This window comes from Miscanthus floridulus, chromosome 6, assembly GCF_019320115.1.
Source record: "Miscanthus floridulus cultivar M001 chromosome 6, ASM1932011v1, whole genome shotgun sequence".
Lineage (NCBI taxonomy): Eukaryota > Viridiplantae > Streptophyta > Magnoliopsida > Poales > Poaceae > Miscanthus > Miscanthus floridulus.
In genome coordinates this window covers 143424154-143446024 of record NC_089585.1, presented here as the reverse complement: position 1 = coordinate 143446024, position 21871 = coordinate 143424154, and the positions used below count along the sequence as shown (strand labels likewise).

The 21871-nt window shown below is 43.3% G+C and overlaps 2 protein-coding genes across 2 annotated transcripts; both read right to left on the bottom strand.

Moving 5' to 3' along the window:
• Positions 1–16428: 16428 nt before the first annotated feature.
• On the bottom strand, positions 16429–17270 carry LOC136460033 (probable NADPH:quinone oxidoreductase 2). The gene is made up of 3 exons (XM_066459877.1): positions 17153–17270; positions 16853–17047; positions 16429–16745 (listed from the first exon to the last, which is right to left on the bottom strand). The coding sequence occupies exons 1-3, from the start codon at positions 17268–17270 to the stop codon at positions 16429–16431; spliced, it is 630 nt and encodes a 209-aa protein (XP_066315974.1).
• Positions 17271–19647: 2377 nt separating this feature from the next.
• LOC136460032 (probable NADPH:quinone oxidoreductase 2) lies at positions 19648–20658 on the bottom strand. Its single transcript, XM_066459876.1, has 2 exons — positions 20482–20658; positions 19648–20365 (listed from the first exon to the last, which is right to left on the bottom strand). The coding sequence occupies exons 1-2, from the start codon at positions 20585–20587 to the stop codon at positions 19848–19850; spliced, it is 624 nt and encodes a 207-aa protein (XP_066315973.1). The 5' UTR covers positions 20588–20658; the 3' UTR covers positions 19648–19847.
• Between the last annotated feature and the right edge of the window lie 1213 nt (positions 20659–21871).

The following is a 21871-nucleotide window of genomic DNA, read 5'->3' as shown; positions in this document are numbered from 1 at the left end:
TTTTATGTTATATGTGTTGACTTGTATGGTTTGAATCAAGTTCAAAATCTTTGTATTGATTTGGAATTTCCGAAAACCCTAATTTTCAGCATTTAAATTCTACCTTGAAAACCTAATTCAAAATCTAAGCACATTTTGGGGTTGAGCCTAAAAACAAAAGTGTAGAGCTTGTTAAGGTGTACAAAGTTGGTTTTTGGAGTTTTTAAAGTTGTTATATAAAATTTGAAGTAATTTAAAAGGCGATAAGTGCTTAAAGTGTCCCCTTTTGATTTTAAACTTGCATTTCAAAATGTAGACATAATTTGGGTATGGTTATTAAAGCAAAGTTGTAGAACTTTGAATTTGAAACAGCTTTTATTTTTGGAGATTTTTGAGTTACCATATAAATTTGGGAGTAATTTGGGAAATTAGGCGAGTGGCAATTCTGTAAATATTGTGAACAGTACCCACGGGTGACACCTCACCGTCGGTGAGCTTCCTCAGCGTTCCAGTCAGCGCCCGTGGCCATCTTCGGCGTCGCGCTGGCATGGAGAAGCTGCTGCGCATTGTCCCCGTGTGCCTTGAACCGCGTTATAAAGGTCGGGACGCCGTCGTCGTCGTTCTTTCTTCTTCCTCTACTTTTTCCGTCGCCACCGCCCAACTCCGTCGAGCTCGTGCCTGTCGCCGTAGTGTCTTTCTAGTCTCGGCAAAGCTTGCCACAACTCGTCTACTCCTTGCGAACCCAGCCGACCGGTCCTAGGCGCCTGACTTCGCCGAGTTTCGCTGCACGCCGTCGTTCTTCCTCGCGGCCAGTAGCATCGCCGTCGACCTCGATTCACCGTGGCCAGCGCTCTACGGTCTGTCCCTGCCCTTGCTAAGCATATCTTCAGCTTCACCATGTTGCTCTGGTGCTCTGTGGCCCTTTGATTGATCCTTTTGTCCACCGTAGCCACCGGAACACCGCCGTCGACGTAGCTTGCACCGTCGTGTCTGCTGTGATCGTCGACCCGCTTCTCCGTTGCTCCTCTGGTTCCTCTTTCTACTCGAGTGTGTTTGGGGTGAGCTCCTGATTCTTCCCAGGCTTTGTGTTTAACCGCTACCGGCCTCCTTTCACCGGTGTGCCGTAGCCGCGCCGTCATGGCCGCCATGGCCGGCATCGTGCTCGGTCTAGGCTGTAATTGGTCTAGCTTGTGCCACCAATCGATGCGTTGTGGTGTAGGGAACATGGTGGTACCGTTGTGGTGGCCGGAGACCTCACCGGCGGCGAGATACCGGCGGTCAAACCCGCGGTCGTCGCTGTTGAGCGCGGGGTACTATGCTGACTTGTGGGACCCCGATGTCAGTGACTATGGGTTTGAAAATGGATTTTTCTATTTTGCAGAATTAAATGAATAGTGTTGTGATTTGTTATGTTTGTATAGAATTAATTAGAGCTCCAAAAATTATAAAAATTTTTGTGTGACCTCTCTGAGATGTAAACTATTTAGGAAAAATATTAAATGTTATTTTTCAGTACATTTTGAATGTGATAAAAATTACTCAAATTAATTAATAAATGGGTTTCCATAATTTTTTTAGGCTTAAATAATTATCCAAAAATTATGAAAATTGTTTTTCCACTTAGTTATCATATGATGAGTCTTCACAAAAATTTTGAACTCATTTGGAAGAAGTTGATCTATTTCATAATTTTGAATTAAATAATTAATTCATAAAAGCAAATAGTAAACCTTAATGACTTAGGTTTTGTTTGAATTTTGGATTGAGTGATGACCTTGAGTCATTAATATAAAATAATTCTTGGTATGTATAGTATGTGTTTGAGTTTATAAAAGTGTTGAGTTAGTTGTTGGTTTGCAACTGTACCGCGAAGGAAAGTTATATTCCAATTATTAACTTTTGTATCCATTGTCATGCATCATGTTTTATATCGAACATCATTTTAAACATGGTATTGTTACTACGTGTAGTGAACGAAAGTGAGAACGTGGTAGTCAATCAAGTTGTAGAGGAAGTTAATCTACCTGTTGAGGTCGGGTCTGATATATGTGGAATATCTCTAGAACCTGACTTTTTCGACAACCAAGGCAAGCCCCGGATGCATTTAAACCTACCTTGTGTTTTATAAATTTATATCGCTTTTGCTTTTCTATACTGCATTAAGTGATTAGGAGTTAAGTAAAAATCTAATTGGTGCATTACTAACCTTATTTTTCCATATCAACCTTGTTACCCGTTTCAATCCGAGGATGTCTATTTATGCTTAGCCATGCTTAGAACGATAAAAGTCGGGTGATTACCGGTCACCTGCGAGATATAAATGGTTTCTTGGATATGACTGGTTATTTATGTTATCATGAGATATGAGCATGTGGAGTAATAATCTAGACCGGGCGGACTCGGTGTATGGGAGCCACAAGACATGGAGGTCTTGTGAGCGGGTTCTTTTCGCCTGTCGATTAAGACACGTTCGTTGTTGAATTGCATAAGGTGAGACTTTGTAATACTGATCACATACTCTGGTAAGCCTTAACTTGGCTATTCTATTACGAGAATGGCTACTCGCGCACTGGAAGTGGAGAGATGGCGAGAGTAGCATATACCCACGTGGCAATAGGCTGGATTGGTGGAGTACTGTATTCTCGGGGGGCGCGGACCTGTTCTTGTTTTAGAGGATCTGAGGATGGGTTGGTATATGTAGGTCGGGGACCTGCATATGTCGTGTGGTTGGGAATCCCCAGCTAGGTTATAATCAGTTTGAATCGTCGTTGCTCCTCGGTTATGGAGAGTCAACTCACTGTTCATCATCGTAGTTAATAAATGAAACTTGAGTTGGATTTGAGAAATAGTTTGATATGAAGTTCATGATCTCATTACGGATCATGGCAGATTCTGTTGACACCGTTTTTTGCATGTGTCAAAATGATCGGAGTGGACTAATCGGCAAGAGGAAAATTACTGTATACTTTGATAGCCGATGAAAGCCAGCTTATAAAGATGGTTGCCGATAGCTGGTGATGGTCGATGGAGATGTTGATTTAGACTCGGGCGTTGCCGATGAGGTTGAAGGTGTCATTATCGATGCCGATGAGGGAAGACTTGAGGACTACTGCCGATGAAATAAGGAGTATGCTGATGAAGGAAGACTTGAGGGCTACTGCCGATGAAATAAGGAGTATGCTGATGAGGGAAGACTTGAAGACTATTGCCGATGAAACAGGGGGTATGCCGATGGGAAGGAGGACGGTGAGATTTCCATCATAATTGAGGCAAACAGGGAAATAGATAGGAGTTGATTTCCTTTTCTATATTTGTTAGAGTATGATTCATGTAAGAGTCACGTGTTTTCTTAGATATGGGCTTGGTGTCCTAGTCGTGTTTGGTTATGTCTCTTTAGATCAGGGTATAAAATATGGAGTGAGGGGCAATGTAATTAGATATATCAATCAATATCAAAACCAATTTTTACTCCTATTTGCATCTACTTACTTTTCGGCGACTTCGTCAATTTGCATTATTTTCTCTTTATGAGTTCTCATTGATTCGGCGAGCTGCATCGCTTCAGTGCGATCTTCGGCGATCCTCGAGTTCCACGTGAGTACCTCTTGGCCGTGACTTCCGGGCGTATCGCTGTTGTCAGGACCAAAGTGCTCGTATCTTCATCCTTGTCGATTAACAGGTCAAATCGATTGGCATGCCTTGGATACCGATTCGGGTATTAGCCCTTTGTGTTTGCAGATCCACTTTTGCATCAACACATCTTTTGGCACGCCCAGTGGGACCAATCAATCTGATCAATATGTTCAATTCCGAGATCGATGCGGGGAACATTATCACGGTATCAGAAGATCTTAAGGAAGAGCAGAGGCAGGCTATGGAAAAGGCCGTAGAAGAATACAGGCAGCTTTGTCTGAAATTGTTTAGCCTGAACAAGAGTGGACAAGTCATCCAGAAGCAAGATTTGTCGTTGCCTCGGCAGGTTACCTTTGACTCCAATCCTGGTAAACTCCAAGAGATGGTTAATTCTGTAGTAAATCATGCTTTGATTAATCATTCCAATGTGTTGTCCAATACTATTCATAATGCTGTGGTTCGAACTCTTAAAGAAGGACAAACGTCACCGCATTATGTTGGGCCTGCCTATCACCAACCAGAGCCGGCATCTGTCAATACTCCAGCAGCTCCCTCGGCCGTTGTGGGTACAGAAGTTACTTCTTCTCCAGTATCGGCAGGCTTACCTAATATTCAATCTACACCGATACGATCAGATCCGGTACTACCAGGAGGACGAATTCAGCTTAGTACAGATCTATCGGCATCAGCTATATCAGGCCCTGTGTCTCAGAATAGCCAGATTCCTACCAATTGGTGGGGATATGGTATGCCTCCGGAGTCATCTGCTTTCAATCCTGGATTACCTCAAGTGTTTGACGCAGTAGGAAAAGCTCCTATACCATCGGCTGTTTCGCCGATGGCCCAAGTGCCTCAATATGCCATAGCAACTACTGTGCAACCAACTCTAGGGGGTTTCCAGATGCCTTTGGTTCAAACGCCTAGTTCAAATCCATCGGCAAGTTTACTGCCGATGCAGCAGAAAGCTCCTGTTATGAGTCAAACTGGGGTTCAGTTTATGCCTCAAGTTGGTTATAATTATCCAACAATGTTAGCAAATTACCAGCCATCGGTAAGTTTTGTACCGATGGGTTCTAATAATGGTTGGTCAGGACAGTTACCTGTTCAACATACAGTTCAGCAAAATCAACAGATTGCAGGGATTCAACAGGGTTATATGCAAGCTGGTGTCCAGAATTAAGCATCGGTAGCACAGCCGATGAATCCTTTCCAACAGGTTAATGGACCACAAGTAACGGCGAATATGCCGATTGCTGGAGATCGTGGGCCACAAAGATATGTGGAGGGATATCAGCAGGCACTTCCTGTAGAAATTCAGCCAGTTCGTCATCAGGAGGCTGATGCTTTTTGGACCGATAGGATAGCAGAAATTATGAAGGATCAGTTTGGGATAAAGCCCAAGGTTAATACTTATTCTTATCAGACTCCATATCCTCCTGCATATGATTTAATTCCTCTCCCAAATCGGTATAAGGTACCAGATTTCACTAAATTCTTCGGGCAGGATGACACATCAACAATGGAACACGTCAATCGCTTCATTATTCAATGTGGAGAGGCAGCTAGCAGAGATGAATTAAGAGTTTGATTATTTTCATCATCTTTGTCTGGATCGGCATTTACGTGGTTCATTTCATTACCACCAAATTCTATTATTACCTGGGCTGATCTAGAAAAACAATTTTATAAGTATTTCTTTGCTGGAATCCATGAAAAGAAGCTTACCGATTTAGTAAAATTGAGACAGTGCAATGATGAATCGGTAGAGAGCTTTGTGCAAAGACTACGAGATGTAAAAAATAAGTGCTACAGTCTGGTGCTGGATGATCGGCAGCTTGCCGATCTGGCTTTCCAAGGATTATTGCCACATCTTAAAGACAGATATGCTTCTCAGGAATTTGAAAGCCTCAGTCATCTTGTGCAAAGGATCTCCGATCAAGATACTAGGGTTTTTGAACCTAAAAAGAATTGGAGTAAAAATGTATCATTTGTTGAAGAAGTAGGAGATTCTGATTCTGATGAAGAACCAGTTATCGGCTTAGCTGAGTGGGGTAAGAATAAAAAGCCGATATCTTGTCCCTTTGGTCAAAAAGAGCCAGAAAAGTTTACCTTTGATATCACCAAGGCTGACAAAATATTTGATCTTCTGCTTCAAGAGGGCCAAATTAAGCTGTCACCTAATCTTGTGATCCCATCAGCAGAAGAGTTGAAGAAGATCTTGTACTGCAAATGGCACAATGCAACTTCACACAGTACAAATGAGTGCAAGGTGTTCAGGCAACAGTTACAATCGGCTATTGAATCTGGGAGAATTAAGTTTGGTACTTCCAATGCCCAGAGGCCGATGAAAATTGATCAACACCCTTTTCCAGCAAATACGTTGGAGGCCAAAGGGAAGACCAAGGTATTGACGTCCGAGGCTGCTGAGAAAAACGCATTAGTGGATCCCCAACATCGGATAACTACCGATGATGCAAAAAGTAAGGGTTTGCTGGGAGAAAGCAGTAGTTCCAAAAAACCTCCTCAACCTGGCATTGTGATTACTCATCAAACGCAGCAGGAGGGTTGGCGTCAGCGTAATGATCGATATCGACAACAGCAAGAAGAAAGACGTCGGGAAGAATGGCATCGGCATAAAGATCATTGGAGGTGCCCGTTTTTTATCCATTGCTGGGAAGAAGGTATTAAATTGCCAACTGTTGAAAATTGCCCTGAGTGCAATGGTTATTATGGGATCAATCGGTCAGAAAGAAGATTTCAACCTGGCAATCAGGGTTTATTTATCAATGAGCCGATCAGAAGCAGAGCATCAGTGCATGATCGGCTGGGGGGCAGACTTAGTGTACATGAAAGGCTTGGTAAACGCGCTGGATATTTTCCAAGGAATCAAGAGGAGCTTGAGGAAATGGCAAATGCAAGAGTTCCTGATGAGGAAATATTCTACAGGGACCCTAATATACGCCGTGTAGAATCAACTAGGACCTGTTATCAGCAGGTTTGGAAAACCAAGTTTTCTCGATGGTGCCTGGAGGGTCTAACAAAGACACAGAGAAGGAGGATGCAACGTGAGCGTCAGGAGGATTTATACCAAGAGGAAAATTCCTCCAATGAGAGGTCCGGTCATCAGTAGTGGCAGGTAAAGCACAAAAATAAGGGTCCATCGGCAGATGTTAATATGGTATTCATGTTGCCGATGGAATTTTTGGCACTATCTGATAATGAGGAAGAAGTTGTTCTCTCTGATCAAGTAGCTCAGTTGACACTAGATCCAATGATGGCTGTTTTTGAGAAACCTACCGATGACGAGAGACAGCATCTTAAGGCTTTGTTTGTGAAGGGCAGAGTTGATGGGCAGCCTGTGTCTAAGGTACTTATTGATGGAGGGGCTGCGATTAATATTATGCCTTATGTGATGTATCGAAAACTTGGTAAGGGAGATCAAGACTTGACCAAAACTGATATGATGCTGAAAGATTTTGAAGGCAATGTGTCACCGGCTAAAGGGGCAGTATGCGTTGAATTGACCATCAGCAGCAAAACCTTGCCGATGACGTTCTTTGTTATTAACGGCAAGGGTGCATATAATCTGCTTCTAGGGAGGGATTGGATTCATGCTAATTGTTGTGTTCCTTCTACAATGCATCAATGCCTCGTACAGTGGATTGGGGATAAGATTGAGGTTGTCCCTGGTGATTCTTCTTATATCATCGCATCGGCAGAGTCAGATACTTATGAGCGAACTAAATGCATATCAGGAGAAGCATGGGAAAAAGAGTTCCTTAGAGTTGCTGATTATGAAATTCCACCGATCCAAGCAGTCGGTTCTGAAGAAGAGTTTTAATGGATAGGTTTGCCGATGATGGAAAATTAGGTCAAGGGTTCACATCGGCAGATGATTTAGTAGAAGTAGATATCGGTGATGGCGATAGGCCAAGACCTACTTTTATTAGTGCTAAATTAGATTCCAAGTGTAAGCAGCAAATAATTGATATGTTAAAAGAGTATAAAGACTGTTTTGCTTGGGATTATACTGAGATGCCTGGGTTAGACCGATCGGTAGTTGAACATCGGTTACCTATTAAATTTGGATTTCGGCCACATCAGCAGCCAGCGCGCCGATGCAACCCTAATATACTTCCTGATATTAAGGCCGAAATAACTAAATTAATTGAGGCAAAGTTTATTCGGCAGTGTCGATATGCAGAATGGATCTCTAATGTGGTTCCTGTTTATAAGAAAAATGGAAAACTTCGTGTTTGTATTAATTTCAGGAATCTCAACAGAGCCACATCGATGGATGGCTATCCAATGCCGATTGCTGATTTATTGATTGATGCTGCAGCCGGACATCAAATTATCAGCTTTATGGATGGTAATGCAGGCTACAATCAAATATTCATGGCTGAAGAAGATATTCCCAAGACTGCTTTCAGATGTCCAGGTCATGTAGGGTTGTTTGAGTGGGTAGTCATGACGTTTGGCTTGAAAAATGCCGGTGCTACTTATCAAAGAGCTATGAACTTTATTTTTCATGAATACATCGGCACATTGGTGGAGATCTACATTGATGATGTGGTGATTAAGTCTGAAGATATCACAAAACATCTAGCCGATCTACGAAAGATATTGGAGTGCACAAGGAAGCATGGATTGAAGATGAATCCTAATAAATGTGCATTTGGTGTATCGGCAGGTCAATTCTTGGGTTTTATGGTACATCAGCGGGGCATCGAAATCAGTAGGAAGTCTATTGATGCAATTAGCAAGGTGGTTGCTCCTGCCAATAAGACTGAATTACAATCGTTGATCGGTAAGATTAATTTCATTAGAAGATTCATATCTAATCTGTCGGGTAAGATCAAGGCTTTTAGTCCATTACTTAAATTGAAAGCCGATCAGGAATTTGTATGGGGAGCTGAGCAGCAGTTAGCCCTCGATGAAATTAAGAAATATTTAACAAATCCTCCAGTGCTAGTTCCACCTCAACACGGGAAGCCTTTCAGGTTATATTTATCAACTGATGATACAGTTATCAGTTCAGCTCTTATTCAAGAATTTGAAGGGAAAGAATGTGTTATTTATTATTTGAGCAGAAGACTAGTGGATGCTGAGACGAGGTATTCGGCCATCGAAAAGTTATGTCTATGTTTATACTTTTTGTGTGTCAAATTAAGGCATTATTTGTTATCTGCCGAATGTACGGTCATATGCAAAGACGATGTAGTCAAGTATATGCTGTCGATGCCGATATTAAGTGGTAGAATCGGCAAGTGGATTTTAGCATTATCAGAATTTGAACTATGTTATGAATCAACTAAGGCAGTTAAAGGGCAAGTGATGGCTGATTTTGTCACTCAGCATTATGATTCAGTGGACTCTTTGGAGGTTGCTCCCTGGACACTTTTCTTCGATGGGTCCACATGTGGTGAAGGAGCAGGTATCGGCATTGTGTTAATTTCACCTCAAGGAAGGAAGTATGAGTTTTCATTGCTGATTGTTGCTACGTCGATGAATAATCAGGCTGAATACCAAGCCTTGGTAAAAGGGTTAGAATTACTGAAGGAGATACATGCCGATGCTGTTGAAATCTTTGGTGATTCTATGCTAGTTATAAATCAATTGGCTGGACTTTATGAATGCCAAAGTGAAGCTTTGATTTCGTATTATGAAAAATGTTTGCAATTGTTGAAAGGATTTAGAGATTTTCGTCTTGAACATATCTCTCGATTGCATAATGAGGAAGCTAATCGACTAGCTCAGCATGCTTTAGGGTATCAACTTATTCAGGAAGTGCTAACATCGGCAGTTAATACCGATGACTGGAGAAAGGAGATTGTCGATTATTTAAAAGATCCATATAAAAAGGTTGAAAGACGTATAAGGTTCCAAGCTACCAAGTATGTGCTCCTTGATGATGAATTATATTATCGAACTATAGATGGAGTTTTACTCAGATGTGTTGGCAGTGATGAATCGAAAACTTTGATGGGTGAAATTCATGAAGGAGTGTGTGGTGCGCATCAATCGGCTTTCAAGATGAAGTGGATGATCAGAAGGAATGGATACTATTGGCCGACTATTCTTGAAGATTGTTTTAAATATTTTAAAGGATGTCAGGGATGTCAGAAGTTTGGTAATATTCAAAGAGCGCCTGCATCGGCTATGAACCCTATAATCAAACCGTGGCCGTTTCGGGGATGGGCTATTGATCTCATTGGTCAGATTTATCCGCCATCGAGTAAGGGACATAAATTTATTCTGGTTGCTACCGATTATTTCACAAAATGGGTTGAGGCAATTCCTTTGAAAAAGGTGACATCAGTTAATATGATTGATTTTGTGAAAGAGCATATTGTTTACCGATTTGGTATTCCTCAGACTATCACTACCGATCAGGGCACTATGTTTACATCAGGAGAATTTGATGAGTTTGCTGTAGGTATGGGAATTAAAGTTTTAAATTCTTCTCCATATTATGCTCAAGCTAATGGTCAAGCTGAGGCTTCTAACAAAGGGATCATCAAACTCATTAAGCGCAAAATTGAAGAAAATCCTAGGAGGTGGCATACAGTATTAAATAAAGCCTTGTGGTCATATCGGATGTCATGTCATGGTGCAACCAAAGTAACGCCTTATCAGTTAGTATATGGACACGATGCAGTATTGCCTTGGGAAATTAAAGTTGGCTCTAGGCGAATACGTTCTCAAGATTAGCTGACAGCCGACGATTATAATACTCTTATGAAGGATGAGTTGGAAGATGTGGTGGGTCATCGGTTAAGGGCTTTAGTTAGCATCGAAGAAAATAAGAAAAGAGTAGCCAGATGGTATGACAAGAAGGTGAAGATAAAGGAGTTTGCCGATGGAGATCTGGTCTGGAAATTGGTTTTACCGATTGGGACTAAAAGTTTAAAGTTTGGAAAGTGGTCTCCTAATTGGGAAGGTCCATATCGGATAAATCAGTCTGTTCCTGGTAACGCATATATTCTAGAAACCCTCGAAGGGGTTGTGTTTCCTAGAGCATTAAATGGAAAATATTTAAAGAAATATTACCCTAGTATCTGGATGGATGCATAAAAGTATAAGTGCCGATAACAGTCCTATCGGCTGGAATTATGCAAGGATGTCAATGTCTCGTAAAGTGCCGATACAATAAACAAGATTACAAGTTCAACAAGGATTGGATAGCTAATATCGCACGCAGGCGAATCTGCTCGGCTTCCTCCATTTCTTTGATATCGTCATCGGCAGTACCCTCCATAGGCTTGAGTTTTTTCTTCATGGCCAAAGCTTTGCGAGCCTGCATATCTCTTTCTTGTTGAAGGGTTTTGATGGCATTGGGTAGCTGGCTTTCTTCTTGTTGAGCATGAGTTAAGGCTGCATCGATTTCCTTCAATTCAGCCAATAGAGCCATCTTCCTTGCTGATAAATCTAAGATTTTCTGCTTAAGTTCAGCACTCAAAGTCTGCAAATTGCCGATGCCCTTGTGCTTCTCATCGGCAATTTGTTTTAGTTGTGGCATCTCTTCTTTGAGTTGAGCCTGAGCTGCTCTATCGGCAATACGTTGAGTAGCCCGTTGATATTGTAGTTGGCAACTCTCTAAATGGGCTGCTGGGAAGAGTACTTCTTCAACATCGGCAGGGACCTGGCCACGGATTGTTTTGAAAATTGCCTTTGCGGGGTCCGAGTCATCTACCAGTTGGGCGGTATCCTGCTGTAGCAAGTTCAGGAGAGCTTCCAACCTGGACTTAGTTTCTGCCGATATTGTTCCCAGTGCAAGGGAAGAACTTGTTTCTTCTCCATCATCGTCAGAGATGTCAATAGCAAAGGAGAATAAGCTGTTTGGAGAGTCTTGTTCCTGAGAAAAAGGAAAGGAGGTCAGTTAAAGATAAGTATGAGTATTGTAAATCAGCTAGGTTCATCGGTTTACCTGTTTTAAGGCAATTTCCTATGCTTGACTGGAAGAAACAACCTGGAGTGTGCCGTGTGAGGGGTCGGCTGAGCTTGCCGATGGGATGTCCTCTGTGACTTCATTAGTGGTTGGCTCTTGAGGTATGATGACCGATGGCATTGGGGCAGATGTAGGGATCGGCATGGACCTTTGTCGTTTTGGCTGTGCCTCGGCATCTGTTAAAGCTTTGCGCTTTGCTTGAGCATCGGCAACAATTGGCTGGGGGGCATCGGCACTTGTTGGTTGTGAAGCTTGGACGTCTGGTACGCTTGCCAATGTACCCAATTGTTGCTGCAAAACAAGTGTAAGGTATGATATTTAACTGATAAAATGAGAAGTCAAGAGAATACCTCTGAAGGTTTGTCAAAAGAAGTGGTGCTTAATATCGGAGGAATTGCCGATGACGATCCAGTAGCAGCTCTTACCCCATGATGATTAATGTTAATACAGTTTATAATCGGTATAAGTAGAAATAAACAAGGTTGTTACCTTGAATGCCTTGACCAAGGTTGTAGCAGCAGCCGATGGAGTGGCCCTAGCTGTAGCCAATTTGGATTTAGAGGTAATGGTCTTGGTACGGATCTTCTGGTGGGTCAAAGCAGTTAAGGTGGGGGCGTTGTAGCCGATCGGTGATATCGGGGAAACAGGCTGAAGATCGAAGGGTTCCCCACTTTTGCTCACCGATGGTGCTGGGTTGTTAACCTGTCATAAGAGAGTCAGTTACTGATATATGTAGGGAAAAAGCAAAAAGGAGTTAAAAGAAACTTACTGCGTCGTCAGGAATGGCATATTCAGGGTCGATCATGTGCCGATATGTGTGAGCAGAAGTTGTAAACAGTTGTTCCTTCCACTCTCGCCACCATTGCTTGTATGACTCAGTGATGAAGGATACTGGCGTCCAGGTGGATATATCGACATCTGTGGTATCGACATCGGGGGAGAGTTGTACTACCTTGTTCCAATTGTTCCACAGGTGATTGTTTCCCTGGGTTTGATCACATCGGCAAAGCAAAGTTTGATTGGCAGTTGCCCAAAAGCCAATTGACGGGATACTACCGATGGGTTATAAAATTCATACGAAATGTTGGTGTTTTTCCCGCTACCAAATGTATTTACTGGAATTACCCTGGGAGTAATGATGGCCATCATGAGTTCCTTATCTTGATTCAGGGTGTCATCGGCAAAGTTGAAAAGAAGGGGAAATCTGTTTTCCTCATCAATATAAGGTACCCAGGCCCTATGATCACGAGAAAGACCATTGTAGAAGTTTTGGAAGAATCTACCGATCTGGTCTTCATTGGCCTCTGTTCCAGGAAGGACAATTATGGCTTCACCAAAGTTGAGGGGTGAGCGTGTTGCTGATTCATCATCCCCAAGCACATGGTCTTCAGCAATTTCTCGTGGGAATTGTTGGGCAAAAAAGTCCCATTGCAAATGTTTGTGCATATGGGCATTCAGCCACATGTTGATAAACCACCACGGGCCTCCTAGGTTGCCGATGGGTTCGTCAAGCAGAAGTTTCTGAGACACTTGATGAAGAAGATGATAAGTGGAGCTCAGAAGGTATCGGCCAAGAGGAAACCTTACACCATTAGCCAAAAGTTCAGTTGCGGGGAGGAAGGCATTGGTTGGCCCTACTGATCGACCACAAAAGATAAATTTTTCTAACCACATATTCAAGAATGTGGCATGTTCCCTCTGGTTAGGTGTCCCAGTCTTCTGGTATTCTTGAATGTATCCTGTCTAACCGCCGATGTTGTGGGTATTCACCCTATATTCAGATTTTCTACCATAAATGGAGCCTTCATCGGCAGTTAAAATATCCAAGCCAGTAAGCATATGGACATCGGCAAGTGTAGGAGTAGCTGGGCCATGTCCAAACATAAAAGTGTTTGTTGTGTCTGACCAGAAGTAAGCAGCTGCAATCATCATCGATTCATTCTTCTGCATATCGGCAATAGATAACCTAATGCATTGGTCTAACTTCCGTTCTGCCCAGTATACTTGCATCGATCTATTAACCCTCAAGTACCAATCTTTCCACCCTTTGGTAGTTTTGGGCCAAGATCGGAATGTGTCTTTCCATAAATTCAGAGAGAAATTTTGGGCTCTAAAGGGGATTCTGTTAACTTCTGGTGGTTCAGATGGATATGGTAACTGTTTGCACGATAATCAGGGGATTGTACAGATGGGTTGATGGCAAGTAATCATGACTTGAAAGAGATATCGGTACAGGATATTTTAATTCTGAAAATGACAGCATTATTATGTTAAGATCTTGCCGATGGGTTATTGTTTCAGTATCTTAACCATAATCAAGGCAAGAGTGGTTGGCGATTGTGCGATATTTACTGAAGTGCGTGAATCAGGATTAGATTGGATTTGATAACAGATCAGGTTTTGGCTTGGAGAATGAGTTATGGTAATCTGGAGTAAATTTCGGAGCATTAATGGTTTTATACTCCGAAATTGGGGGGCATGTGTTGACACCGTTTTTTGCACGTGTCAAAATGATCGGAGTGGACTAATCGGCAAGAGGAAAATTACTGTATACTTTGATAGCCGATGAAAGCCAGCTTGTAAAGATGGTTGCCGATAGCTGGTGATGGTCGATGGAGATGTTGATTTAGACTCGGGCGTTGCCGATGAGGTTGAAGGTGTCATTATCGATGCCGATGAGGGAAGACTTGAGGACTACTGTCGATGAAATAAGGAGTATGCTGATGAAGGAAGACTTGAGGGCTACTGCCGATGAAATAAGGAGTATGCTGATGAGGGAAGACTTGAAGACTATTGCCGATGAAACAGGGGGTATGCCGATGGGAAGGAGGACGGTGAGATTTCCATCGTAATTGAGGCGGACAGGGAAATAGATAGGAGTTGATTTCCTTTTCTATATTTGTTAGAGTATGATTCATGTAAGAGTCACGTGTTTCCTTAGATATGGGCTTGGTGTCCTAGTCGTGTTTGGTTGTGTCTCTTTAGATCAGGGTATAAATATGGAGTGAGGGGCAATGTAATTGGATATATCAATCAATATCAAAACCAATTTTCACTCCTATTTGCATCTACTTACTTTTCGGCGACTTCGTCAATTTGCATTATTTTCTCTTTACGAGTTCTTATTGATTCGGCGAGCTGCATCGCTTCAGTGCGATCTTCGGTGATCTTCCGCGTGAGTACCTCTTGGCCGTGACTTCCGAGCGTATCGCTGTTGTCAGGACCAAAGTGCTCGTATCTTCATCCTTGTCGATTAACAGGTCAAATCGACTGGCACGCCTTGGATACCGATTCGGGTATTAGCCCTTTGTGTTTGCAGATCCACTTTTGCATCAACAGATTCATATATGGTTTTGATAAGGATTAAATGTTAAAAGAAAGAATCTTTTTAGAGAGCTTTTACACAAAAGAACTTTGAGTCTTATTAAAGCCTTATCTTGAATCCCTGAGCCTGCATTCCTGAGTCTTATCAGTTTTTATTTCGGTTAAGTCTTGTTGAGTACTTTTGTACTCAGGGTTCGTTAACCCTTGTTGCAGGTGAGCCTCATGGGCAGGTCTGTCTTGGACCGTGCTGCATGACTATTGTTCAAATCGATGATGATAAGTAAATGTGTGACCCTTGGGCAGGATACTTTCTTTGTGTGTTATGTTTATGATAATAATGCCACTCCACTACTATATGGTTTGTAATAATAATCGTACTTAGTTTGTAAGGTTTGAAATAACTGTTTTGTAAACTAAGTTATTGTAAGACTTCCGCTATTTTACTCTGATGTATATTAATGAATAAACTGTTGTAATACTGCAATGACTCTGTAATGGGATCCTGCTCGGAAAATCATGGATGATTCGGGGTTCTCCGAGGACACCCGACAGTCTTCTTAAGTTACTGGGAATATATGCATAGTCGTCAGAGGTCATTGGACAGTGACAGGTGCATGTGGGCCCTATAATTTAGGAGGTTCTACCACATTGTAATTAAACTATTCTCTCTTAATATAAAGACGCCCAAATCTTTTATGTGATCGAGAAAAAAAATGAAAACTAGTCATGGTCAGTGTTATCTCTGCTGCCGTTTTTTTTTCTTTTTTTTTATATATCTTTTCATCCGACACTTTCATCCCGGCTGGATAAGTAAGCTCTCCAGAAGGAAGAGGCCCGTGGGATTTTGGCCAACATATTTCAACCATAGGAGTAGGACATAGCGGCATGGTATATAAGGCCCACTAAAGGTTGTGCCAATTGTTTCGTCTTGGCATGGCTGGTTGTCGTGTTACAGATTGTAGAATTGCATACTGTCGAGTTTCACGTATGGGCTGCTGCATCCTGCATCCTGTCGTTGTCGTTCCATCCGCATATTGTTTTGCCTACAGATCGTTCAAAGTTCGTTTCGGAATGAGGAATGACTTCAGGTTCTAGCTTGCGTGTTCTCTGTATTTGGTTTACTGGATTGTCGTCGTCACACACTAGGAGTAGACATGTGTTTAGCCAGAGGTGATCATTTCTTTCCTCAACTCAAGCTGGCAACTCTGCCGTTTATGGTTTATCATCAGTTCAATCATTCAGCACAAACCCAATTTCAGTTCCTGGTGTAATCTCATCGTACAAGAAAATGGCTGTCGAAAAATGATGTCACAATATCCTATACTGCCGAATCTAACATGCAATGGGGATCACGGTTGCTCTTATTTTTGTATAATACCGAACATACTCACTGGTAACGAAATATCAGTGAGCAAAACTGAAGCAGAAAAGGTAATAAGCGATGGTTTACATTACTGCCACCGAAATGTTCAGTCGCAGAGAATTATTCACAACTGAACTCGCCTCAACAATCTAACAAACGGAGCCATCAACTGATTCACCTATTCAGAGTCTGCGGACTTCCCCTGGAGCTTGAGCGCGAACGCCTGCAGCGCCAGGAGCAGCTTCCTGACCTGCTCCCTCGTCTCCGGGTCGACCAGGTTGCCGTCGTTGTCGAACTTACTCGGCAGCTGATGAGCCTTGGTGAACACCTCCGGCTTGATGACGAAGTGGATGCCGAGAGCCACCCCGACCTGCCGGATGTGGTACTGCGACCGGTCGCCGCCGGAGCCGCCCGACGCGCTCAGGATCGCGGCGGCCCTGTCCCCCCAGCGGTTCGGCGGCCGCGATGCCCAGTCCAGCGCGTTCTTCAGCGGGCCTGCAAGGGAGGACCGTGGTCGGTCAGCACGCAATCGGCAGACATGCGAAATGCATGGAGTTGGTCGTTCAGAGTAGAGTGTGATAGGAGAAGCGGCCGGTATTTACCTGAAATGGAGTAGTTGTACTCGGGCGAGGCAAAGAGGAAGCAGTCGGCGCCGCGGACCTTGTCGCGGAACGCCTCGACGGCCGGCGGGAACGCGCCGCCGGCGGCCTCCAGGTCGGTGTTGAGCAGCGGCAGGTCGGAGATGTCGACGTGGTCGATCTGCAGGCCTGGGATGGACTCCCTGCAAATCTCTGCGGCTGCACACACGGTGACACGGTTTAATTATGGAATGTCGGTAAGGCAGGAGCCACGCAACGAAATCCGATAAACCATGGGTCACAGAGTGGAAATGAGCTAATTACCAGCACGGATGAGGCCGGTGTTGGCCGACGCCCTGCGCAGTGAGCCGGAGATCGCCGCCGCTCTCAGGACGGTCTTCGCCGGCGCGTGTGCTGTCGAGGATTCTTCCCTGAGCGACATGACGTATCGGAGTGGGAGTCGGAGTCGGATTGGGTGACCTCCTCGGCTTCTCGTACCAAATTCTTTTGTTTTTTGTTGCGAAAGAAAATTCTTTTGTTTTTTTATTGATGATGATGACGATGATGGGGTTGCGGAGGCTAGAGGGCGTGCGCGCGTGGAGTCCGTTCGTTTGGCCGTTGTTTGTCGTAAATGATCGTAAATTTTTAGTCGGAATAGTATTTTGCTTTCACACAAATCAGTTAACAGTATATCTTTACAAACCAGCAACGCTACGAACCAGCCAATATATATATATATATATATATATATATATATATATATATATATATGATCGAACCGAGCGATGTGGAATTTGACGTCGTCAATTGACCGCCTTTGACTTTGACGAGATGCATGTGTCTACATGAAGAGTTGCTGTCTGTCAACCTTTTGCTTACGGCAGCAATGCCGTGGCCGTTTCCCCTCTTCCCGGAGAGGTTGCTTAGGGCCTGTTTAGTTCTTAAAAATTTTTACGAAGTATCCATCACATCGAATTTTATGGCATATACATGGAGTACTAAATATAGACGAAAAAAACTAATTGCACAGTTGGATGAGAAATCGTGAGACGAAACTTTCAAACCTAATTAGTCTATAATTAGACACTAATTGCTAAATACAAACGAAAGTGCTACAGTAGCTAAAATCCAAGAAAATTTGCATCTAAACGCGCCCTTAGCATTGGAACGAAGCTTCCGTCCATTTGTTGGTTTGTGGTGCGGGTGCCGTGCCCATACGAGGAACCACGGCCGCCAGTAGGCATGCAAATGATGCAATGCATAGCTAGCAGCAACTCTTCCATGCCCACGTGGAAGATCAGCAAGGAAACGAAGCGCTCCACGGTTTCCAGACCTTCCGTTTCCACGGTCCACGCACGTGGAGAAGCTTGCGCTATTGTCAGTTGTCACCCTCTCACCCTCAATGTTTTTTTTTGGCAGTTGAAAGATAAGATATCTTTACTATTAACAAGACACGAGTCAGATTACAATCCATTTTTATAAATGATTAAGGTCTTGTTTGGATGCATGTGTATCTACTTCAATCCATATATATTTAATTCCACTCCAATTTACTTCAATACACATGAATTGAGATGAGTACATGCGCATCCAAATAAAGCCAGCTACTCAACCCAACCAAGTCACAATATGCAGAGCCCTCCTATTCTTAAGTCCCAATTAACAAAATATAACTCATTTGCTAGTTTAGCTGCTAAAACAGAACTTAAGTCTATGAAAATAGCTAACAAAGGTGGGCATTCTAGGAGTCCGTCTTGAAACTCAAATGCACACCGCTATAAACAGTTGTAACAAAAAAATATTCATAATAATTTCTTCAACAAACTTTATATCAAAATTATAGTTCTCGACGCAATCTATAGCTTTGTAGTTGAATTTTTTTTAGTTTAGAATTATCTAGAGTCCTAAAATATTGTTTTAAATTCGTGGATTTTGAAATTTGAAATTTTTAAACAACCTTGGATATTGACATGGTCTATACCAGAGTTGTAGTTCTCAATACGATCTACAACTTTGTAGTTGAATAGTTTTTTATTTGAAGTCGTTTATAGTCCCAAATATGTATTTTAAGTTCATAGATTTTGAAATTCAAAATTTAGAATTTCTAAACGACCTTGAATGTTCACATAGTTAATACCAATTTTTTTGAATTGAAGTTGTTTAGTGCTCAGATATTTATTTTAAATTCACATATTTTGGTATTCAAATATTCAAAATTTTCAAACAATCTCGGATGGAGACAACATCCTATACCAAATTTTCAGACACTGTGATACAAAACTAGTTGCTTGTTTGGATGGTTTGCTTGAGGACCTCGAGGCTTGTCCTATACCAAAGCTTAAGACACTGTGATACGAAATTAGTTGCTTTTTAGGCGCCGTTTGGCTGGTGTAAAAAACAGTCGGAATTCACTGTTTATGGCTGGGTTTTTACTGTTCACGCTCTCATAAATTTCTCCAGATTTCTTCAAATTCCTCTCAACGAACAGGGCATTAGGCTCCACGGGTTAGCTAGGCTAGCTGAGAAACCAAACACACCTTAAGTACCGTTCCTTGGACTCTAAGAACCTTGTAAACAAATTTGTCTTCGTCAAAATTCATATTAGCATGTTTTTTCATTAATTACCTGTATTTTTTATTGTATTTAAAAACTACTGTTTGTTATAGCCCTCAATTTTAAACCCTGCACGTATCTCAAATGAGAAATAGACATAATTTTGCACTGCTAAAAACTTGACTCTCGACTCTCGGACGAAAGCCACCCACCCGTAGGCATTTGGCCGCCAAGTATTTAGCCGGGTCAAGAAAAAGCCACCGAAATATTGGGTCGCAAATAATTATTGAAGACACCATCAAGTGTACAGTACGCCAGTAGTTTACATCATGTTCGCTTGATCGTTTCTGTGGCTTATAAATTGACTATTATGAGTAAAAAATACAAATACGGCAGGTACGTATTACAGACCACTTTGACATTTGTAGTTTGCGATTATCTGCTCCTGACTGACAATCCTCCCTGTTCAGACTTCAGAGTCCGCAGCATGCTTCCCCAGCTGGAGCCTGAGCGCGAGAGCCTGCAGCGCCAAGAGCACCTTCCTGACCTGCTCCTTCGTCTCCGGATCGACCAGGTTGCCGTCGTCGTCGAACTTCTTCGGCGGCTGGTGCGCCCTGATGAACGCCTCGGGCTTGTTGACGAAGTGGAGGTCGAGGAACACGCCGACCTGCCGGATGTGGTACTGCGACCGGCCGCCGCCGGACCCGCCCGACGCGCTGAGGATCGCCGCGGCCCTGTCGCCCCAGCAGTTGGGCGGGCGCGACCCCCAGTCCAGCGCGTTCTTCATCGGGCCCGAGATGGAGTAGTTGTACTCGGGCGACGCGAACAGGAAGCAGTCCGCGCCGCGGACCCTGGCGCGGAACGCCTCGACGGCCGCCGGGAACACGCCGCCGGCCTCGAGGTCGGTGTTGAGCAGCGGCAGCGAGGAGATGTCGATGTGGTCGATCTCCAGCCCCGGGATCGACTCCCTGCAGATCTCCGCGGCTGCGCGCGTGGACACGTTTACCCCGGCAGGCGGTCAGTATTCGGCAGCCACAGACCGCTGGCGCTAGAAGATTCAGATAAGGCGTAGGGGGGTGGAGTGGAAGGAACGAGCTTACCGGCGCGGATGAGGCCGGTGTTGGCCGACGCCCTGCGCAATGAGCCGGAGATCGCCGCCACCCTCAGGACGGTCTTCCCCGCTGCCTGCGCTGTCGAGCCTTCCATGCGTGCGTGCGCGAGCCGCGAGGTGTCGGAGCGCAGTTGGTGGCTGACCTCCTCGTATCTGCCAAGTGGCAACCTTTACAAAGTGGGAGGGGGCAGAGGGCAGTGTATTTGTAGCGATGTGGTGCAGGAGTACCACAGGAAGGGCGGCTGGGAATCTCATAATCATGGTCAAAGCTAACAACGGTCAAGAGCCGCTCATGACGTGATTTGTTTGATTTTGGGTACCTGGATTTATGCAGTTAATAGTTAGCTGTTGAAAAATAGCAGGCACGTTTAAAAAGACATATTTTAATCATTTTAAAACGAATACATTTCTAGCAATGTATCTGGACAAGTATTTGTCCACTTACATAGATAGAAAGTTTTTTAGCACTGAGTTTCAATCCGACTAATATCAGGACTTTCTGTTGCATAGTGTCCTGGGTGTGTAGTCGACATGGAATGGAAAACATAATCATCGAGTAAATCTCATGATCATGTGAGTTAGAGCGGTCTACGTATCTGTATGCTGTGAAGTCTAATTTTAAGATAAGTTCGAATAATAACACGATCGTGAATAAATCTTCGAGTCGTAAGTCATCTAGTTAACCGCGCAATAGACTGTAAGTTTCAGGTATCTCTATTAATTATTAAGGCGATCTACCAATAACAGCTAATAGAAGAAAGACATTATAAGCAATCGATTAATAGTTAGCCAACCAAAGTTACAAAGCAGCCGGCTAATATTAGTTTATGAGTATGTGGTCTATTACCCAAGCAACTATAAGCTGCCAAGTTATGATGAACTGGAACTAGTAGCCAGGTTATAGGCTGCTAATGATTTGGGGCCGGGCGTGGAAAAGTTTTACGTGTGCTGGTGGTGCTTACGGAAGCCATGGGCCATGGCTTCTATGCATTTCGCGGCAAGTACAGGAGGCCGGCAACCAGAGATTGGGCTTGGGCGTCCGGTGGACGCAACCAGAGGCCATTCGCGGCCTTATTTATTGGCGTCACTTTTTGCCTAGCGTGACGTCCACGAAATTCAACTTTGAAAAATGGACAGACTCATAATGACTTTATTAAAAAAAAATCGACTGGTCGGTTTTACGCTACAAGGTTGTCTGGTAGGTAGGGATGCCAGCAGCTCTTTACCAAAATACATCATTATCTTTTTTTTCGCAGCCGGGGAATATAGCCCGTTTTTCATTAAGCATAGAGAATTACACGATGTAGCTACGAGAGAACCTTCATAGCACATATTACAAACCATCAAAATAGTGGTGAGTGACCTGGAGTAGAAACTAA